Genomic DNA, 20,542 nt, shown 5'->3' on the forward strand with positions numbered 1-20,542 from the left:
GAGGCACAGAATTGAATTAGACTAAGCATGTATAGTAGGACGACCTAGTCATGGACGAGAGTTTCTCTAGGACCCGGTCTATGGTTGATGCTAATATCGTAAGATGGGTATCTTTAAGCCTAAGCAATTGACAATGTTATTAATACCAAGTTTATCATGATTATATGTTTACCTTTGCATGCGTGACCCGAACCCCTTAGACTCCCTTTTTAATATATAATTTACATCATCATTTTCATTAATCATCAAACAAACCAATCCAACCCAAATCGAAATCGACCTTGATAAGAATCTACCCATAGCAATTCACAAAGTAATTCCCGTTTCCTTGTGTTCGACCCCTATTGCTACATTAACTTGTTGTTTAGGGAATTTATCTTTGCATAGGTACGCGATAAGCCTATCAAATGCTTAATCTTACTCATATTATACTCCCTCCAATTCACACCAAACTCTAGAGCTGATCAAGTGCGGGTTGACCCGTTTGGCCCAGCCCGTTCGACCCGCTAAAATAGCGGGCTTAGACAAGAAAAATAAAAAATTAAATGGGTAACGGACAAGAAAACTAGGCCCACTAGAATAAATGGACGGGCTTGGACTAAGCAAAATTGCCCATGGGCGGCCCGCTAGACCCGCTATTAATAGTAACCTGATAAAAACCATCAATCATCGGACGTTCTCTGCTCATTTCATTGGCAATTTGTACACTCTAATCCAATTAGGTAGCGCAAATGAATACTTGTACTTACGTATAACTGTATAAGTGGGAGATTGTCAGTATTTACACTTGTCGTATTAAGATTCTCTGAGAATGGACATGCTAACGGGATTGTTGTATAAATATACTATCTTTCAAGTATTTAGACGGGAGTGTATGTAACCGCTAAGGCGCTAACAGTGTCGCACAAATACCGAGCCAAAAATGAACTTTTGATGTTTGTAGTAGAACATTGCCAAACTTGTGTTTTTTCCAAAATTTAGTAAACTTATCTTTTGAAAATTAGTATATTTACTTAAGGATAAGCTTTTAAAGACAATTGTTAACATTTAGAGGGATGTAGCGATAACAAACTCGTGTTTTAATAGAAACACTAATTTTTGTATTTTATTTTAGTCAGGCCCGCGGGCCGGCCCGCTCTTGAAGTGGGCGGGTATGGACAATGAAAAATGGCCCGCTAAGCGGGCTCGGGCTATAAAATACGGCCCGCCGGGCACTTTTTTAGCAGCTAGGCCCGGCCCATGTCCGGCCCAAGCCCGCTTTTGATCAGCTCTACCAAACTTCCCATAGAGCTTTTCACAGGTTTTAAGAAACATTGAAAAAACAAGGCACTACTACAAATTTAGGCAACTACAACGCCCCTTTAACAACGATTATTCACGAAAATCACAATAGACGTTGTAGAATGTATGGCGCGAATTTTACTAAAATAAATTACAACGGGTATGGTTATAAAAACCGTTGTTATTAGTTTTAACAACGGGTCACACATGCACAACCGTTGTTAATAATTTGGCGCAAAATTGGCGCAAAGTTAGTGAAAAGTAATTACAACGGTTATTTTTGAAACCCGTTGTTAAAACTTATTCAACAACGGGTGTTTTTTACAACCGTTGTTAAAACATATTTCACAACGGTTGTTGTTTAATAACCGTTGTCAATACCTTCCATACTATAAACCACACAAAAAGTCTGCTGCATGACCACAAAACACAACCCTTAATACACAAACACAACAGACAAACAAACACAAAACACATACACACTCTCTTTCTCTCTTTCTCTATTTCTCTCTTTCTCATCGTCGCTTTATCTTCTCGCCGTCATTGTGATTTCATCGTCTATTACGTTCTGTATTTATCAGGTAAATCTCGTAAATCACTTTGTCATCGTCATTATTTCCTTTTTCTATTTATTTCTTTTGCATATATGTGTTTTTATCGACCATTATGTTATTTGTTTAAGTATTGTTCGCATAATTAGTTACTAAAACAATGAAGAAGCAAGATGAAGAAGTAAGATAAACATAATTAATATATATATATATATATATTTATAAATACATAAATTAAAAAAAAAAAAAATTACATATGTAAAAATGCAATTCTTATATTTTCATGGAGGATCTTATTGTGCTCTATCGTATCCATCCTCTCCTCCTTGGCTATTTGGAGGTTCCGTTCAGCAATTGCTATATCGTCATATAGCCGCAATCGCTATTTCTTTGCTCCGTCAAGCCATCTTCTTTGGCGTGCTTCAGTGCGGATCGAGCTTCCGCAAGGTAGCTCCTGAAACTTTCCTCAATATGGAGGAACCGGCGGATGAAGTTGTTGTTGTTCTCGATCATGGTAAGAGTCTTTAGGATGAAATCATTCATTTTCTTAGAGTTTTTGAGTTTGATTTGAAAGATTAAGTAGAGTTTGTTTTTTGATTAGAGTTTGGAGATGAATATATGAGATAATGGAAATGTTAGTTGAGATATGCAATGTATTTATACTAAGCAATGTGTGGGTTGAGTTAATTGCTTTTTAATTAATATATATGTTAGAAAGTTGTGCCATAATCATCATCATCTCTCTCAATAATGCTGCTTCAAATCCTATTACTAACCCTTCTCATTCCATATTATCCGTTCATATGTACAGTGAATGTCAGTAATAATGCATGCATTGGAATTCTAACAGGCCGTAATTATGCATGCATCTAGTAATATTTAATTTTTTTTTTTTTTTTTTTTTTAAGAACAAACAACAACGGTTATTTTAAAACAACCCGTTGTCTTTAGTTATAACAACGGTTTTGTATATTACAACCCGTTGTTATAACTTTCCCCCCAAAATTGAGTCACACTTTCCACAACGGTTTTTTATACATAAAACCGTGGTTAATAGTTTTAACAACGGTTTCCTTAAGTAAACCAACCGTTGTTAAAACCTTCTACAACGGACGCTTTAACAACGTCCGCTTTTTTATATAACAACGGTTTTTGACCGTTGTTATAGCCTGTATCTGTAGTAGTGAGGGTAAAATGGGTAGTGAAAATAAAACCCCACAAATTCTAAAATTGCATAAACAAATTCTAAGTACAATTAAGCTAAACAGAATCTTTATTAATGCAACTTGTTTCCCCTAATACAAATCAATAGGAGGTCCCACTGCTATACCAATTTAACTTTTGGTGAAAAGTTTAAAAGTGGCGTCATACATAGAAAGAGGTGGAAAAATAGACACAAATTACAAGAATCATTACATCAACATTACAACAATACTAAATCAGTATAAATCCATCAAAAAAAATTACAGCCTTTCTCTATTTACATTTGTTACAAATCAAAGAAAAAATGGGTAAAACAAACCTAACAAATAATCAAAGAGACTTCATTGCCCACTTCTTGTTGGCCAATTCTTCTAAGGGGATCCCTTTCAAAGGCAAGATCAAAGAAGCTTCGGTGAAATGAGGAGTCGATCGCAAAACGATATGGCTATGGTGGACTAGAGCGAAGGAGAAAATATCCAATGGAGATGTCATTCACTTGACAAGTCTAAAGATGGGAAACACAAATGCACCGAAAGTTGTTATAAACAGGGAGATGATAAGGAGTATGCCAGTGAAGAATAGAGGGTCAATCAACAAACTTGCAAAGAAACTAGAGGTTGGATATGGTACTGTCCAACGGTCGGTGAAGAAAGGTGAAATACGAAAGCATACCAATGCAATTCATCCAACTTTGAATGATTCCAACAAGTTACAAAGGTTGTTATTTTCTCTTACCTCAACTTTTGTCGATATACTAGCAAATAAAATCATGTTTAAAGACATGTCAAACTAAATCCATATTGATGAAAAATGGTTTTACATAACCAAAACAACCGACTCTTTTTACATTCTTAGTGATGAAGTACCTCCTTATCGATCATGTCAATCAAAGAGATACATAACCAAGTTTATGTTCATGTCAGCCGTAAGGAGGCCAATACATAGAGAAGATGGTGAACTTCTCTTTGATGGCAAAATAAAGATGCCCCCTTTCATAGAGGAACAACCTTCCACTAGGAGAGGCAAAAACAAAGAAGCTGGAACATTGGTTACAAAACCTATTGAATCAATTACCAAACAAGTTGTCAAAAATTGTCTTATCAACAACATAACTCCAGCAATCAAGGCTAAGTGGCCAGCAAGTATGGGCAAGGATATATACATTCAACAGGATAATGCAAGGCCTCATATATCAGACCTTGATGCAGAGTTCAGAGCTGCTGCCAGCTTAAATGGGTTCAATATTCACATAGTATTTCAACCACCAAATAGTCCAGATTTGAATATCAATGATTTAGGTTTTTTTAAGGCTATACAAACACTATAGAATGAGATTGCAGCTACTACAGTTCTTAAACTAGTGGATGCTGTTGCAAAAGCTTATGTTGATCATGCTCCTATGAAATTAAACTTCAACTTCTTATTACAAGGAGTCATGGTAAAAATAATGAAATGCAAGGGTCACAATGATTTCAGTATCCCTCATATGAAAAAAGGAGCACTGGTAAGACAAGGTAATTTATCAAAAGACCTCTCTGTGGATGTGTCTTTAGTGAGGGAGTGCTTAGATTACTTAGATGAAAAGGGAGAGGGGGCTGTAGTATAGTACCTAAGAGAGGGAATTCTACATTTACTTCCAACTGAAGCAAACGATGATGATGCAAATGGTGATGACGCACGTGGTGACGATGCAAATGTTGATAATGCAAATGTTCATGAATCAAATGATGATGATGAAGATTTTAGTTGGGGTGGTTTACTTGATCTTATCGTTGATGATGAACTAAATTTTGATGATGCATATTATGATGATATTATCAGAATTGAATAGGTATGTTACCATCTCGGTTTCCTGAGGTAGGGTTTCAAAACTTCAATCAAAGAACATTTTATTAATGTAATATTTAATGAATTACATAAACGTAAACAAATGAATAAACAAAATACAACTCGTGATATCTATACTCTTCTACCCAACTAGACTCGTCTCGTGATATCATCAAGCTCGTCCCGTCTCCCGCGTACTATCCAAACAACCTGAACATAACCTGCTCCCCATATGACCAAAGGATATCATATGGATCGACACAGGCCACCCCAGAAGAGATATGTGACAATATAAAGACACACAAACGTCAGCTTCAATAAATAATTAAAGTGTGACTCTGTAGATACCTCATTTCTGCACCTCCCGCAAACCACCCGGTGATGATTGGGCCGCATGTTTGTTACACGGAATGATTTATGACAGTTTGTAAGTTTATCGTCAAGTGATAGCTCAAATACTTGTGTCTACCCCTTGGTCGTCATCTACGCGTCATTACGGTCGTTTTGACAGTAATTAGAGTTCATTTGGAGTCCGGGTCAAAAACCGCTTTATTTTCTAATAAACCGTTTAAAATGTCGAGTCGGAAAGTTCTAGAATATTCCGGATATTTATTCCAGAATTCAATTTTATATTCTTTCGGTATAATATTTCCCGAAAATCTTATTTTAGGGAATAAGGAAGTCGAGATCTACCGCAATTACATAAAAGAAACACGGAAATCTTTCTTCTGCATGAGGAAACCTCTGGGGAAAGGACGCAGCACCTGCTGCGCCTCTTCCAAAGGTCGCTGTGGCTGTTGCGCCTCTTCCCCAGCCCTTTTCTGCATATTTTCAGATCTTTTCGAGATTTGTTTCCAAAGTTTCAGTCATTCCATAATTCCTCCGTGTGATTAGTATAAATAGGGACCTTCGTTCCTCATATTTCTCACGCGAGTGTCCGACCTTCTCTTCTCCCTTTGCATTCTAAGACCGTGCTCTAAGCTTATTGACGTCGACGTGCTTGATCAATCGACCACGTAAGCTCGGATCCTTCTGAGTACCAGTCACGTTTGCATGACCGACCAATTTGACCAACTACACTCAATTAATCAATCAATTTAATTTAAATCCTCTCACGAGAGCACTTTCATCATACATTCGAGTCGAGCAATCACTAAACGTTAACTTAGTTAATCTCGTTTCGTCAAACATGTAAGTCTGAGGGTGTAAATCTCATCTTTTATTATTGTATTTTATTATTGTACCAATTAATGTAAGGTTTACGTCAAAAATATGCTTAAGAACGATTTCTAAAAACCCTTTTATCAAATTGTATTTACGGATTAACTATAGGCAGACGTCGAGAAGAAACGCAGCAACTGCTGCGCCTCTTCGAAGAGTCGCAGCATCTGTTGCGCCTCTTCCAGAGGTTGCCGCAGTTCCTGCTTTTCTTCTTCTTCCTCGCCTCTCTGTTAATTCGTCTTCTTTTGCTTTCTTTTTCTTATTCTTCTTATTCGTTCGCTTATAATATTTGTAACACGTATTCTTAATAATTTATCGCCTTAAATCTGACTTAAATCCCTGTATTCTAGTCTGAGGATGTGCACATTAATGAACTTGGGTTTATCGCTCGATGGAGATGAGCGGGGCTTAGGTGGGAACGGCTGCGGTCCCCCACTGGCGGCGAGGAGTACTTGTTGCGATGGGTACTCTGACAAGGCTATACACTTTAGTGTGTAGTCAGTTGTGTGGAGATTGGAGATGGAGACTGGGGATTTGTTTGAGCTGTTTATGATATTGTTCCTTTATGGTGTTTGTTTTATGTAATCAGTATTGACCTCATTTAAATGTTTTAAAAACTGTGGTGATCCATTCGGGGGTGGTGAGCAGTTATTGAGCAGGTATGAGACGATGCGCATGGGATAGCTGGGATTAGTCATCACGTTGCACTTTTAGAAGTCTTCCGCTGTGTCGAACATTTTGTAGTTGTTTAGTAGTTGACAGTCTTGAGAACCTTGTATTCCCTTTTAACAGTGTTTGGAGTTTGGCTTGTATCACTTAAACTTTATTATCATTTAAATACGTTTCGTTATTATCTATTTGAGTATCATTGCCTCGGGTAACCGAAATGGTGGCGTTCTCATACCTTAAGTGGTCCTGCTAAGGCACTTGGAGGATGGGGGTGTCACAATTATTATTGTTCCGGGTGTAATTTCAGAGCAAGTATTGTTACCACCCGTGGCTTGTAGAATGATGTCTTGAGTTGAATCCCTCTTGTCTTTATCGTTCCACTCGGCCTCTCCTGCAACAATGAACGAACTGAGGGCTTGGCTTTGTGCCAAGCGTACTCACTCCGACGCTCAAGTCAGTAAACTTAGAGGGATAAGTTGTTGTTACCTGGCTAAGGATGTATTGTAGAGAGATAAGGAAGATATTACCAGATGAATAGTGATTCTTAGGTTAATTTTTGGATCCTTTCCTCAATGAAGGTTGAGGAGTATTTATAGACTTTCACCTTTTGTCACGTAGTGGCCAAGTGGCCAAGTGGCTAGCAGGTGGAAAGACCGTTCTATCCTCGGCCGATGGACCTATGGCAGGCCGGCCGAGGGTCCTTGGATATGGGTACGCGGATATGTGTCCCGGCTGGCTGGTTGTCATGCCGAGACCAGTGTGACAGCCGATAGGTCTGATCGGCTAAATTTGTCTAAGTCGTTGACTTTGCTGTGGATATCCTTGACCTTGTTCAATGTGTTGACTTGGTCAGCGGTGCAGAATATGCCCCATCAATTATTATTATTATTATTATTAAATACGGAGTATTACATATGTAAACCTGAAGAGTGACATATTAGAAGACAAGTTTTTGGTTGAAGGAATGACAAAATAGAAGACAAGTTTTTGGTTGAAGGAATGACAGGACTGAAGACAAGTTTTTGGTTGATTGAAAAACATAACTGAAACACCAGAAGACAATCAGCATTTTTTAATGCAACAAACACCTTTTGCCTTTATTATGAAGTGTTTAAGTAGGAAACATTGTCAAAGATTGTTGAAACTAATGACATTGTTTACTACCTAAACATCTTTTTTTAATGTAATGTAATTTGAATTTTATGTTTGATGATAATTTAATGAATGTTCAAATGTTAACTACTGGTGGTTGAAAACTGTCACATAAAAACATGTCATCATTGTTGGCAGCAACACTAAAGCTCTCAGGGAGGAACCCTCTCAAACCCTCTCATCACTGAGCTTTTAAATGAATCAAATTCATGCCTCCTTAACCAATCACTGATTGGGTTGGCATGAATTGGTGAATTAGTGCCTCCTTAACCAATCATAGATTGGGGTGACATTTAATTCTCATTTCTATATGGGGTTAAGGGAAACTTAGAACAAGACAGACCCTCATAACAGAATCATTGGGTCACACAAGTAGCATAACAAGAGCTCTCAGGGAGGAACCCTAACATCACAGAGCATTTAAATGAATCCATTTCATGCCTCCTTGAACAATCCAGAAGTAGGGTGGCATAAATTGGTGAATTAGTGCCTCCTTAACCAATCATAGATTGAGGTGGCATCTAATTCTCATTTAAATATGGGTTAAGAGAAATTGGCAACTAGACATACCCTCAATACAGAATCATTGGGTCACACAAAGAGCAACATCACATCAACAACATAGTCCTTCCAATCCACACCAAACTTCCCATACAACTTTTCACAGGTTTTTAGAAACAATGAAAAAACATGGGTAAAAAACAAGGGTAAAATTGGAGAAGACTAAGCATTCAGGACCATGTGTAACTCAATAAAAGATGAATAACAGACAAATGATCAACATGCTAAAAATCAGATCTAACCACAGACATCATCAGTTCACTACATCATCAATTACGCAGAGGAAAAACAGTAGACCAAACTAGAACATGCTAAAAAAACAGATCTAACTACACACACGAGCAGTTCAGAACATCAGCAATTCTAGATTAAGACATGCACATCCAAGTACCACAATTTAAAAAACAAACAATAAATAAAACAAAAGAGATTATGGATGAGAACACAACCAATCCGCTTTGAAATCAGGCCAGTGACTCCGAAAACCAGGCATCATGCAACACAAAATTTCGAACATTTCATTGTTCTCAGGAAGATCGTAGTTCAAAAAATGATAGTCGAAATCAATCATCCATGGATCAGAAGAACGAGAAGCCCCATTTACAAACCGTACAGGAGGATCACGAGGTTGCGAGAGGAGGCGAAACAACACAAGAACCATCAATCATCGCACAATAATCACAACAATAACTACCCAGATTGAAATGATTCAGTGAGCAAGAAAGACAAGTTAAAGAACAGTCGGATCTTTCACCTTTCATTTCCGAAGGAGATGAAGACATGGTGCCATAAGTTGAAGACAAAGGAGGAAGATAAAGATAGACAGATGTAAATGATGAATGAGGGGGATTAAAGAGATAGAGAGACGGGATATGAAGAGATGAGAAAGATAGACAGATGGGGGAGATGAGGGAGATGAGAGACGAGAGTGGTTTGAATGAGAAGGATCCAGAAGTAGGGGGGTAGTTGGGGGATTAGGGTTTTTGGAGGGAAAGATTAGGTGGGGTGGTGGGTATTAAATGGGTCACTTAAGGTAGTAAATAGGGTTAATAAATATATTAGGTGGGTGGGTCCAACTGTAAGGATAAAGGTGATGACAAAGATGTAAATTAACCCGGTTTGTAAACATCGTCGACGTTTTAGTAAATATCGTCGACGTTTTCATTCCAAAAGACGATAATGCCCTTTGCACATTTACACTCATTTATCTCTCTAGACACTTTTCTCTCAAATTCTACTAAAAACCAACTACATCTCGATCTCCCATATGCATTAAACCAATTAAAAAATGTTAGAAATTAACGCACATCGACTAAAAAACTTAAATAATTTTAAAAAAATCGGCAAATAAACGTATTAAACACGGTTTTTTTTAAAAAAATGAACTAACTCATGAACTAAATGTTGAGATTCAACAATCGACCATGGACCAAACGTGGGAACTAGAGGTGATCAAATGGCCCAAGCCCATTGGCCCGACCCGGCCCAGCCCGCTTTTTTGAAGGGCTTGTGCCTTTTATTTTGGCCCAAAAAAGCCCATGGGTCGGCTCAAAAAAGCCCAATGTACTTTTGGGCCGGGTTTGGGCCAAGCATTTGGCCCAAATTTTGGCCCGGCCCGACCCATATTTATTAATTAAGGAATATTTTTCTTATAAAATTTGTTTAAGTAGCGTAAATTTTATATATAATTCCTTATAAACTCATGTATATATTTATTGAGATTTAAAAGCGATGTTCACGTAACATAAATCATATCTACTAGATATGATTAAGCATTATAATGTGTCGATGATTGTCTTTTATTCTATTTTTGGAGATTAATTCATATGTATTTCATCATACTTTGTACGATTTTTTATACTAAGTGCACATTTAAAGTACAAATTGAAGGTATTATACTACTTATCTCGTTTTGTAAGTCGTAAATTTTAGGGCCCGAAAAGCCCATATAGGCCCAAAAGCCCGATTTAGCCCATAAGGGCCGGGCTTGGGCTCGCTAAATAGACCCTCTTATTTGGCCCGGTCCAGCCCAACCCGCACATGTGGGCCATTTTTATCATCCCGGCCCGGCCCAAGCCCGCATAGGCCCGACCCATGATCAGCTCTAGTGGGAACCCAACGTTGGCCATGGTCCAAACGTGGGAATCCAACGTTTGGCCATGGTGAACATTTTTTTTTTTTTTTGGATTCCCACGTTTGGACCATGGCCAACGTTGGTTTCCCACGTTTGCACCATGGCAAACGTTGGTTTCCAACGTTTAGTCCATGGTTGAACGTTGGATCTCAACGTTTAGTCTATGGTTCAACCTTGGGGGCACAAATCTCGGATTTACGCAGAAAAATTGCAATGTTTGCTATTACTAAGTCAATACGTGACGTAAATCAATTATCGAATAGATTTAACGGTGCGCAAAAAAAATAAAAATTAACCAAATAATGAAGCGATTAAGTTGTTTAAGTACCGGTGATTCGGGATCCGTCATGTTAATTAATCTTGTTAATTGTTGTTGTTTTTTTTTTTTAATTTAGTTGATTTTTAGTAGAATTTGAGAGGAATTTTTTTAGAGAGAGAAAGTGGTGTGGATGGGCCAAATTTAGTAAGTGGGGAGTTTGGTGTGGATTGGGGGGAGTATACTAAACTAGATAATTATAAAATTTAAGAATAACTATATGCTTATATAATTTAAAATTAAAGAAAATAAATACTTGTAAAAAGGCATTAGTCAGACCCGTTTATGACCCGAGCCCGTACCGAAACCCGATCCGTACAATCCCGTATTTCGCAAATTCAAAATTGACCTCACCGTATTTTATCCGAACCCGAAACGACTGAACCCATACATTTAACCCGTTTGACAAGTCTATATAAACATATTCTTAAAATGACCCAATTCAAACTCGACATGACGCACATTATCTACCGGCCAGGTCCCCCAACTCCTAATCCTAACCCTGCTGAAATGGGCGGGAAACGGAGAAGAGATAAGTCACTCCTTTTCTAATTTCCTTGACTAACTTCCCCTTCCACCTCTTCGTTCTCTACCTCCAACAGTCCCAAGTATCTCCGAGGAGCAACAAGGTCACCAACAATGGCGGCAAAACAGGAAGAAAGAGAACCACAACAACACCAAAATTGGAGGAGTGAAGTCGACTCTAACATCAAACGCCTCCAATCACTTCTCTTTGGCGCCGAATCTGCTCTCGATAATCGCGATTACACTTCTGCACATCTCCTCAGTCTTCGTCTTGTCGGCTTCCTCGATGCTCGTTCCTCCACCGACGTTGATGAGGCCTTTGTTCAACCTATTCGCCGCGACGCTTTATCTAAGCTCGCTACTGCTCGTGCCGCTCTCGCTCCTGAGTTTGATCGGTAATATTCGATTAATTTGGAGTTTTTTAGTTTATTGATTATGATTTTAGTGTAATTTAGTGGTTTTATTGATGAAATTAGCTGAAGGTTGAAGTAATCTTAGTATCGGAACTTGTTAATTTGCATATTTGATTGTTATTGACGTTTAGGTTTAGCTAATTTGTTAAATTAGTTTTTGACTAGCAGCGTAGTTCTTAGTTGATTTTGTGTTTGATCGTTGAGAGTGATCTTCCAACTACATTTACTTTCTGTTAATCTTTGTGGCGTTGATTTGAAGAATTAGTTGTACAATTTGTATGGCTTTGAGTGAACTTACGGTGAAGATGTCGTCCAAAGGCCGATTCAAACAACATGAAGGTTTCTACTTGTTGATTGCTGGTGAAGTGATCTTAGGGTTTCTGGTGAAGTAGTTCAGGTTAAGATATCGTCCAATGGTCGATTCTAGCGACATGAGGTTTCTCTCTTTGATTGCTGGTGAAGTAGTTGAGTGAAATGTAGGTAGGTTTTTAATTCTGAAAGACCATAACAATAAGAAAACAAAAACAAAAATGATTTGTTTCAATTAGTGAGACATTTGTAATGGAATACATCCAAAGGACATCGAAGATGTTTGATCTTGTTATATCGTCTAGCAGCATAGGTTAACAGAACCCTGGTGCAATGCCCTCCAGGTCATTCAGAAATGGCTTCTACGTGTTTCGAGTGCTGGGAAAAAAAGTTGCGTGAATCTGATGCCATTATTGTGTCGTAGATGGGAGACTTTGAGGGAGTAAGTTAATGATGTTTTGTGAGTGCCCACCTGAATGTTAAGTTAATTGTATTAGACGTGTTAGCTGTTTCCCAATATTTCAAGTTACAATTTCAGTGACTAGACTTTTGGTATTTGTAAGATGTAAATCAGTAAATGTGATTAGACTAGCTTAGATAATGATTTAAGAAAAGAGGTAATGATTCATAGTAGATGTTAGGATATTTATACATTTTACTGTTGGTGATTCCTTAATTACAGTTAGTAAGACAGTTAACCACAATAGTTCGACAGTATTTTGCTTAACCGATATGGTGGTGAATATTAGTTACTCAGTACTTGTTTGTTGTAAAAACAATTTGATCGTTGCCCTGATAAGGGCTCTGGTCAGTTTCTTTTTAGGAATCTATATGTTTTGTTGGTGTATAGCTTTCTTTTCTTGGATGAAAAGAGTTAGATATCATGATAGGAAAGGCTTGTTCTAGTTAAGTCGCTGGTTTTCATAGGACACTTGCTTGTCAGCAATAAGATGGCTGGGATTCATGTGGACACATTTTATATTCATATTACTAAAAACAACACACATCTACTAAAGATGGGTTGCTTTCATTCTCAAGATGCTACCATAACAGAACAACCTATGCGAAAACTATATATGATGCAAATAAAATAGCAGTCATCTAGAAATATGACCCAACCCTTTCGAGCATTCAAGCATCAGTGACATGAAGCCCTTGGCTCCTTGATAATATGACAGTAAGCGTCTACGAATTACATTGATGTTTTCTATATAGGTAACTTACGTCACCTTATGATGGGGAAATTGTTTGTTCTTCTTGATAGTATTTCATTTTCAACTGATCTTTAATTGTGCCTTTCTGTGAAACATCAGCAAGGCATTTGAAGGAGCAGGTAGAGCTCCTGGAAAGATTTTCACAATGAATGTGGACATTGAGAGGATTAAACAGTCGAAAAATTTCCGTGCACTTCAGCAGTCTAACAAAGGAGATTCAAATGGATTGGTATGTCAATATCTTTGCCAAATACTTGCATTTTAAGGTTTGTTTGATGTGATTGTTGCAACTGGTATTTCCAACTATGTTTCATAGTTGCTGACGAGTATATTACTCCATCTTCTTCTGTCATCTTCTCACAGTCTGCTAAACCATAGTTCTATGTGTTAACTATTTTTTGGGTCGATTGATTTATCTAGTTAAATTCACTGACAGATAGCACGGCTTGTAATTTGAGGTTTCATCTGTATCCTTCTTGTGCAGGGAGCCCAGGAGGACAAGCAAGGCAGGATGGCCAGGAAGAACTTCAAACTTGCTGGTGATGCAGACTTGTCATCTCGGCAAGGGAATAACATTATTCCCAGAAATAATGTGGTTGAAACAGGTTTTCACATGTCCAACCGCAATAACTCTGATGACTGCATTACTTTGGAAAAGAGATGCCCACCGAACAATAATCTTAGAGGCCGTTTTGTGTTTCCACATGCGGAAGAAGAAAGAACTGGTGCAACGAGTTTGGGGGCTAAGCGTCCACACATGGAAACAATGACCCCTAGAAATGATTGTGCCCGGTCACCTTTTGGTAATGAAGATACAAATGGAGAAGTTTCGGGAAATGGATTTGTTACTGCTAGAATTAAACTGGTATGTTTCTTTACTTCAAATGCTTTTATTAATATGAAGCCGATCCTCTGCCATATTGTGTGCTGAAGCCCTATTCTGTAAAATCTGGTAAGAGTGGAAATTGTGATTGGATCCCAAAAGTTCATTCCAATCAGGCGCAAATTACTAATTTTGATTATTTTTTTGAACTGACGGATAGATTGGAGTCAAGATTTAAACAAAAGCACATCTTTGGTTTTGAATGGATTTGGTATTTTGAAAACTCCGTGATCCAATGTACTACTCCCTCTATTCACTAGATAACATTTTTCTGTTTGGGATGTTTCGTTCAAATCTTTAGGTCTTCTTTCTCAGCCAACAAATTACCCAAACTCACTTACTTTTGCTCTACCGAATGGAATGGAGGATTACTAAATAAGTATTTTATGAGCCATGATTTACTAAACTTCTAACAATTTAACAGTAACTAGATAACTTTACATTTACATCATTATGCTGCTAAGCCATTTTATTTTGATATCCTCTGTGTTTGAATAAACCATTACTATTTCAGTATATTCTTTTGGCTGTCATGTTGAAGTACACGTTTGTTATTAAAGTAACTTTCTCTGAATACCAGAAGCATGTAAAAAGCTTATATTTTGTTTTCGGCATAGGAAATGGACTCGAGGCAAAAGCGAGGCATCGGAAATTCGCCAAACCCTTCTGTTTCCCCTCTTAGTGATTACAATTCCAACAGTCGGGGTTATGGTGGGAAATCATACGGAGTATCACGCCGTGGAGTCCGTGGTAATTTTGTTCCTCCAATTAGATCCAATGGTAGCAATACTGGAAATTTGACTACACGAGTTGGAGGCAAGTGTGATGATACCATGGAGGACTCTACTAAGAAATGGTACTGTTATTATATTTTCTTTCCTAGTAAAACATGGGTTGTTTCCCGCTTTTTTTGTTGAATGTCTCTGAAGTTAATATTATTGACAAGCTATTTGTTTATCATCCTCGTAATTTGTGACACATGAATCTGTTGCCAAATGAAGCATAGGATGTCTGGTTCCCTGGCCCCATACTCGTGGTGCTCATGACTCATGAGGGTCTCCAAAAAACCTACTCGTAGTTGTCTGATATCTGCTTGAAGCTTAAGTCAGTCTGTGGCAGACGGCAGTTGCCAATAAAGGCTTTTTTTCTTAATTTTTTTTCGCATTCATTGTTCATTTCTAATGTCATTTTGTGGATTTTCTCACTAAGGTGGCTGTCTCCCTTGTGTTGTAGAGTGGTAGTCCTCCGTTTCCGATTCTTTATGTGATTTTTGTCAAGGATCATTGGAAACAGTTCCTTTCTTAGCACAGGGTTAAGGGCGTGTACATCAACCCCCCGTACTCCGCCATGTGCAGAAGCCCTTAGGGCACTAGAGTAGTGCTGTTGTAGAGTGCAGATAATACTATTAATTTTATCTTTGCTACCGTGCCTTCATATGCTTCCCAGACAAATTGTGTTAGGTAGTGTCAACTTCGTTACTGTTTCAGTTGGGTTGTAATGAAGGCAAGAGCTGTGATGATGAGTTATTTGTTTTTCTGCTAGTTTGGAGATGTTATGTGGTCCTGATGGGGAGCTACCAGAGAAGCTGAGAAATTTGGAGCCTCGTCTTATTGAGCATGTTAGCAATGAGATCATGGACCGAGATCCTAATGTCCGTTGGGATGACATTGGTAATTTATATAAACTAGCTTTTTGTCAAGTTAGTTCTTGGATCTTCTTGTCAAGTTAGTTCTCATCGAGTCATCAATTCACAGCTGGTTTGGAACATGCTAAGAAATGTGTGACGGAGATGGTGGTGTGGCCTCTACTACGCCCTGATATTTTTAAAGGATGCCGTGCTCCAGGGAAAGGTCTTCTCCTATTTGGTCCACCTGTGAGTACTTTGCTCAACTAAATTCAAGAATAACATAGTTAATGCTACTATATTATTTGTCTCTCATCTTTTTTGTTTCAGGGAACTGGTAAAACAATGATTGGAAAGGCTATAGCCGGAGAAGCTAAAGCGACTTTTTTCTACATATCTGCAAGTTCATTGACTAGCAAGTGGGTAGGTTGAAGGCCTCTGATAACTATGTTTATGATATGTTGCTGAAAGTCTGGGCTCAAGGTGTTTTTCCCTACAAATTTGGGAATTCCATATTGATTATTTATCGAGGATCCTGATTTTTATCGTGCTATAATGTCTTGCATGTTCATTTTCTCTATTAATATGGATAACCATTCGAGTAATCGGATTCAACTGTCACAAGACTCACAACTATAGAAAACTCTAGCAAGATTCTTATTACAGGGTTTGTGAATATGATTTCCACCATGGGTCAGGTTAGAGCTTGATATCATGTGAACCTACTTGTTATGATGATGCCTTGTCATCTTCATGAAGCTTAAGTTATCATCTTTTCTTGCTCATATTCCTTTGTTGAACTTGACGTAACAAAGTTTATTGTTTTTTTTTTTTTTTTTGGAATGACTAGTGTGTGTGTGTGTGTGTTCTCCTGATATGATTTTAGGAAGCGAGAACTCAACTGCTGTATATTTATTTCCATTAATTTGAGTTTGTTATTTCAGATTGGAGAGGGTGAAAAGCTAGTGAGAGCTCTTTTCGGCGTTGCAAGTTGCCGTCAACCAGCTGTCATTTTCGTTGATGAAATAGACTCCCTTCTGTCCCAGGTAATACACTAATACTGATTTCTAAACTATGACTCATGAGCAAGGGGTGTTTCCTTGAGCTTCCTATTCAATATTCAGTTGGCATTCTACAGATGGTAAAAGAGTTACCGTCTTGAATAGAGAATGTTGCTTGGAACATAGCTTAAGCAACCGTAGTTTAAAATACTGCGTTAAATGTGACTTGTTGTTGTGAAGAAGTTCAATAAAGAGTGTTATGCCTGTTTCAGCGCAAATCAGAAGGTGAGCACGAAGCAAGCAGGAGGCTCAAAACCCAGTTCCTCATCGAGATGGAAGGCTTTGATTGTGGGAGCGAGCAGATTCTGCTTATAGGTAGAAATCATAGATTCTATTACATAGTTAATATGCTGCGACTGCGAGTAATCAATAATAGTAGCTCCAATTTTGTTCTCTTGGGATTTGTTGTTTGTAGGCAGTGTTGCCCCCTTGAAGAAAACACGTATTAGTTCTTATAGCTCGCAAAATTTGCCAGACATTTTCTAGCTTGCTCTCATAGTCACATTCATCAAATACTTTGGTGCTTGTTTTAAACCTATGATCAAAAGTAATCTATGTTTTGTTAGGCACATGTAGCATCTCTCATTCTCTCATATAATGAAACCTTGTACACCATGCAGGAGCGACAAATAGGCCACAGGAACTTGATGAAGCAGCACGGAGACGGCTCACAAAAAGATTGTATATACCCCTACCGTCAGCAGGTAGAAATCTTGAAGGGTCTTATTTAGAGCTGATGACCACAATCGATAATCTAATAATTAACTCTTTGGATACACAGATGCAAGGGATTGGATTGTCCGGAACCTCTTAAATAAAGATGGGCTGTTTAGACTCTCTACAGAGGATATGGCAATAATTTGCGACATAACTCAAGGTATAGAGCCTGTATCCTAGTGAACATGACCTTTATGAATATCCATAATAAGAACATACAGAATAATGAAATAACACAAATTTATAAATGAGACGGTGTCCCACAATATTTTTGTGAGACAACTTCACATATGATGCATTTATTATCTAAGTATGAGTTGACTACCTTTTCAAAATGCAAGTGTTAACACTTTTTATATTTAAGATCGTCTTAGTAGAATAAACCATTATTTAATTATTAACATATATCAATGAACTTATGAAAACTAATTGGCTCTCATTTTCCATTGCAGGTTACTCTGGGTCAGATATGAAGAATCTAGTAAAGGATGCCTCCATGGGACCACTTAGAGATGCCTTAAGGCAGGGCATAGAAATTACAAGGCTGAACAAGGAAGATATGAGGCCTGTAACTGTTCAGGTATGCTAGTCTTATTGTACCGCACCTTTTAGGTTTTGATTTCATTGCCTCTCATGAGTCCTGGCTTCTTCTGGTCCAACTAAATCGTAGGTCTTTGGATTCGTGTAGGATTTCAGAGATGCATTGCAGGAAGTGCGACCTTCAGTTTCACCCAATGAACTTGGAGTATATGAGAATTGGAACAAACAGTTTGGGAGCTTGTCACTCTAGTAATATATGTTGAATCCAGGTAAAGTCATGGAGTTTTGTATCAAAATTGTATATCCATGGATGTTCTAGCTGTGAAGCTTGCTATCACATCCTTGTGGCTGTTTACTACTAGCTGACGAACCTTTTTGAAAATTGTGGCTGTTTACAAAGAGAGAGCCTCCTTGGCTAATTGCGGGATACCATTAATGTTACAAGGAATAAAACCTTAATGAAAACAATGAATTCTCAAACTCTTTTATCATTTTTTTTTCTCTTCTAATCTTTTACCACATCCTTCTCCTTGCCTCATTATCCCTAACTTATATGTTAGTGCTTTTGGAAATATCAAAAAAGGTACGGAGTATTTTTTTTCACAATAATTTATTATGAGAATACAAATTTGATTGCAAAAGTGGTGTGCCTTTTGTGCATGAGGCACAGGCAGCGCACCTTCTCATTTCGTTATGAGTTTTTTTTTATCACTGGACCTCATTGCCTTTTTGCACCTGGGTACATGAGGCGTTTGCCTTTGTGTCTTGCACTTTGTCATCACAGGCTCTCATAGCCTGTGCGGCGTGCGCACATCAGACCTTTACGTTTGATAATGCTTCCAGCCTTCCAGCATCTTGTATTATTGTGCTGTGTAATTCGTGTAGTGAAGATATTATGTTCTAGTCAATGACCATAATTTACAGCAAATGGCTAAGCGCAAGTTTCTCTTTTGTTTCAGTAATGTTCAAAGTTATCGTCTGCATTTTGCATTTTGCAGGTTATTAACAGTCAGTTGCTTCAGATTTCAGATGTTACATGTATAAGGTTCTTCAAAATGCAGTGGGAAAAGTGGTACGAGGCCAATGAGTAAAACAGGCTTTAGTCTTTGTGCTGTGTTCTAGGGATTAATCTAGTTTAGAATCCAATACAGTACTACAATTATTCCTTCAATTTAAAAAGTCAAACAAACAGAAGGTAGTGTAACAAGTCCCATAACATGAGTTTTTTTATTGTTCGCATTTGACATTGATGTTTGATGTATATGACGAGAAGGCGTGCAACGTTCTAATCCTTTATTGGTAGTAAATAGTAATTATATGTTCAGCTTAAAAAGATGGACTGTTTGATTAGGGAAAAAATAGTACTCCCTGGAAGTTCATTTTGGTTTGATCCCACTCTCTGAATGAAGATTTAGAAAAGGGAATAACCGGAGAATGAAGAATGCTGTCATTTAATAAGGCACTTGGGATTCCTGGCAAAACAATCTTCTCACCAATGGCGTAAACTCTCTATCAAAGTTGGTTCACGTGAATGTCAACGACAAGTTCTTGCTTTCAGATAAGTTGTCAAGGATTCTATTCACGGCATCTGTAGATTAAAAAACAAATTTAAAAGAGTTGCTTGACTTCACTATCCGGTGGAGATTCTCCCCAATGTCCACGGAATTTCGTTTGAAGCTTGACATGTGACCATTTTATAGTTAAATATAACTGTTCCGGGTGTAAATCCAGAGCAGATGTTTGATACCACTCGTAGCTAGTAGAATGATGTCCTTGCTAGAATCCTTCCTGCGGTCTCCTGAAACGATGAACGAACTGAGGGCTCGGCTTCGGCCGAGCGTACTCACTCCGACGCTCAAGTCAGTAAACTTAGAGAGGTAAGTCGTTGTTACTTGGCTAAGAGTGTATCGTAGAGAGATAAGGAAGATATTACCAGATGAATAGTGGTTATTAGGTCAATTTGTGGATCCTTTCCTCAATGAAGGTTGAGGAGTATTTATAGGCATTCACCTTTTGTCACGTAGTGGCCAAGTGGCCAAGTGGCTCATTAGGTGGAAAGACTGTTTTACCCTCGGCCGATGGACCTGAGGAGGCTAGCCGAGGGTCTTGGATATGAGTACGCGGATATGCGTCCCCGGGCAGCTAGTTGTCCGGCCGAGACCCGGTGTGTAGCCGATGGATTGTGTCGGCTAAATTTGTCTAAGTCGTTGATTTTGCTATGGATACCCTTGACCTTGCTCGATATGTTGACTTGGTCGGCGGTGCGAATATGCCCCATCAATTTGCCCCCGCCGTAGTCTATGCCGTGGCATGGGCTCCGATGTATGTTGAGCGTATATTC

At 38.3% G+C, this 20,542-nt stretch overlaps 1 protein-coding gene across 3 annotated transcripts; it reads left to right on the top strand.

Annotated features, from left to right (window-relative positions):
• The first annotated feature begins 11,359 nt into the window (after nucleotides 1-11,359).
• Nucleotides 11,360-19,659, top strand: LOC141599233 (ATPase family AAA domain-containing protein FIGL1). 3 transcript variants are annotated; one of them, XR_012523773.1, is made up of 15 exons: nucleotides 11,409-11,835; nucleotides 13,476-13,605; nucleotides 13,861-14,241; nucleotides 14,877-15,115; nucleotides 15,802-15,929; nucleotides 16,014-16,132; nucleotides 16,214-16,306; nucleotides 16,828-16,929; nucleotides 17,157-17,259; nucleotides 17,565-17,648; nucleotides 17,726-17,821; nucleotides 18,114-18,241; nucleotides 18,350-18,470; nucleotides 19,200-19,334; nucleotides 19,472-19,659. XR_012523773.1 is itself a non-coding variant. In XM_074419194.1 (14 exons), the coding sequence occupies exons 1-13, from the start codon at nucleotides 11,555-11,557 to the stop codon at nucleotides 18,449-18,451; spliced, it is 1,986 nt and encodes a 661-aa protein (XP_074275295.1). In that variant the 5' UTR covers nucleotides 11,360-11,554; the 3' UTR covers nucleotides 18,452-18,470; nucleotides 19,200-19,534. The 3 variants fall into 3 exon arrangements, 2 of the variants coding, with proteins under 2 accessions (XP_074275295.1, XP_074275296.1); XM_074419194.1 differs by having other exon boundaries at nucleotides 11,360-11,835; nucleotides 19,200-19,534; XM_074419195.1 differs by having other exon boundaries at nucleotides 19,224-19,534.
• The last annotated feature ends 883 nt before the right edge of the window (nucleotides 19,660-20,542 follow it).

This window comes from Silene latifolia, chromosome 9 (genome assembly GCF_048544455.1).
Source record: "Silene latifolia isolate original U9 population chromosome 9, ASM4854445v1, whole genome shotgun sequence".
In the NCBI taxonomy this organism is placed as follows: domain Eukaryota; kingdom Viridiplantae; phylum Streptophyta; class Magnoliopsida; order Caryophyllales; family Caryophyllaceae; genus Silene; species Silene latifolia.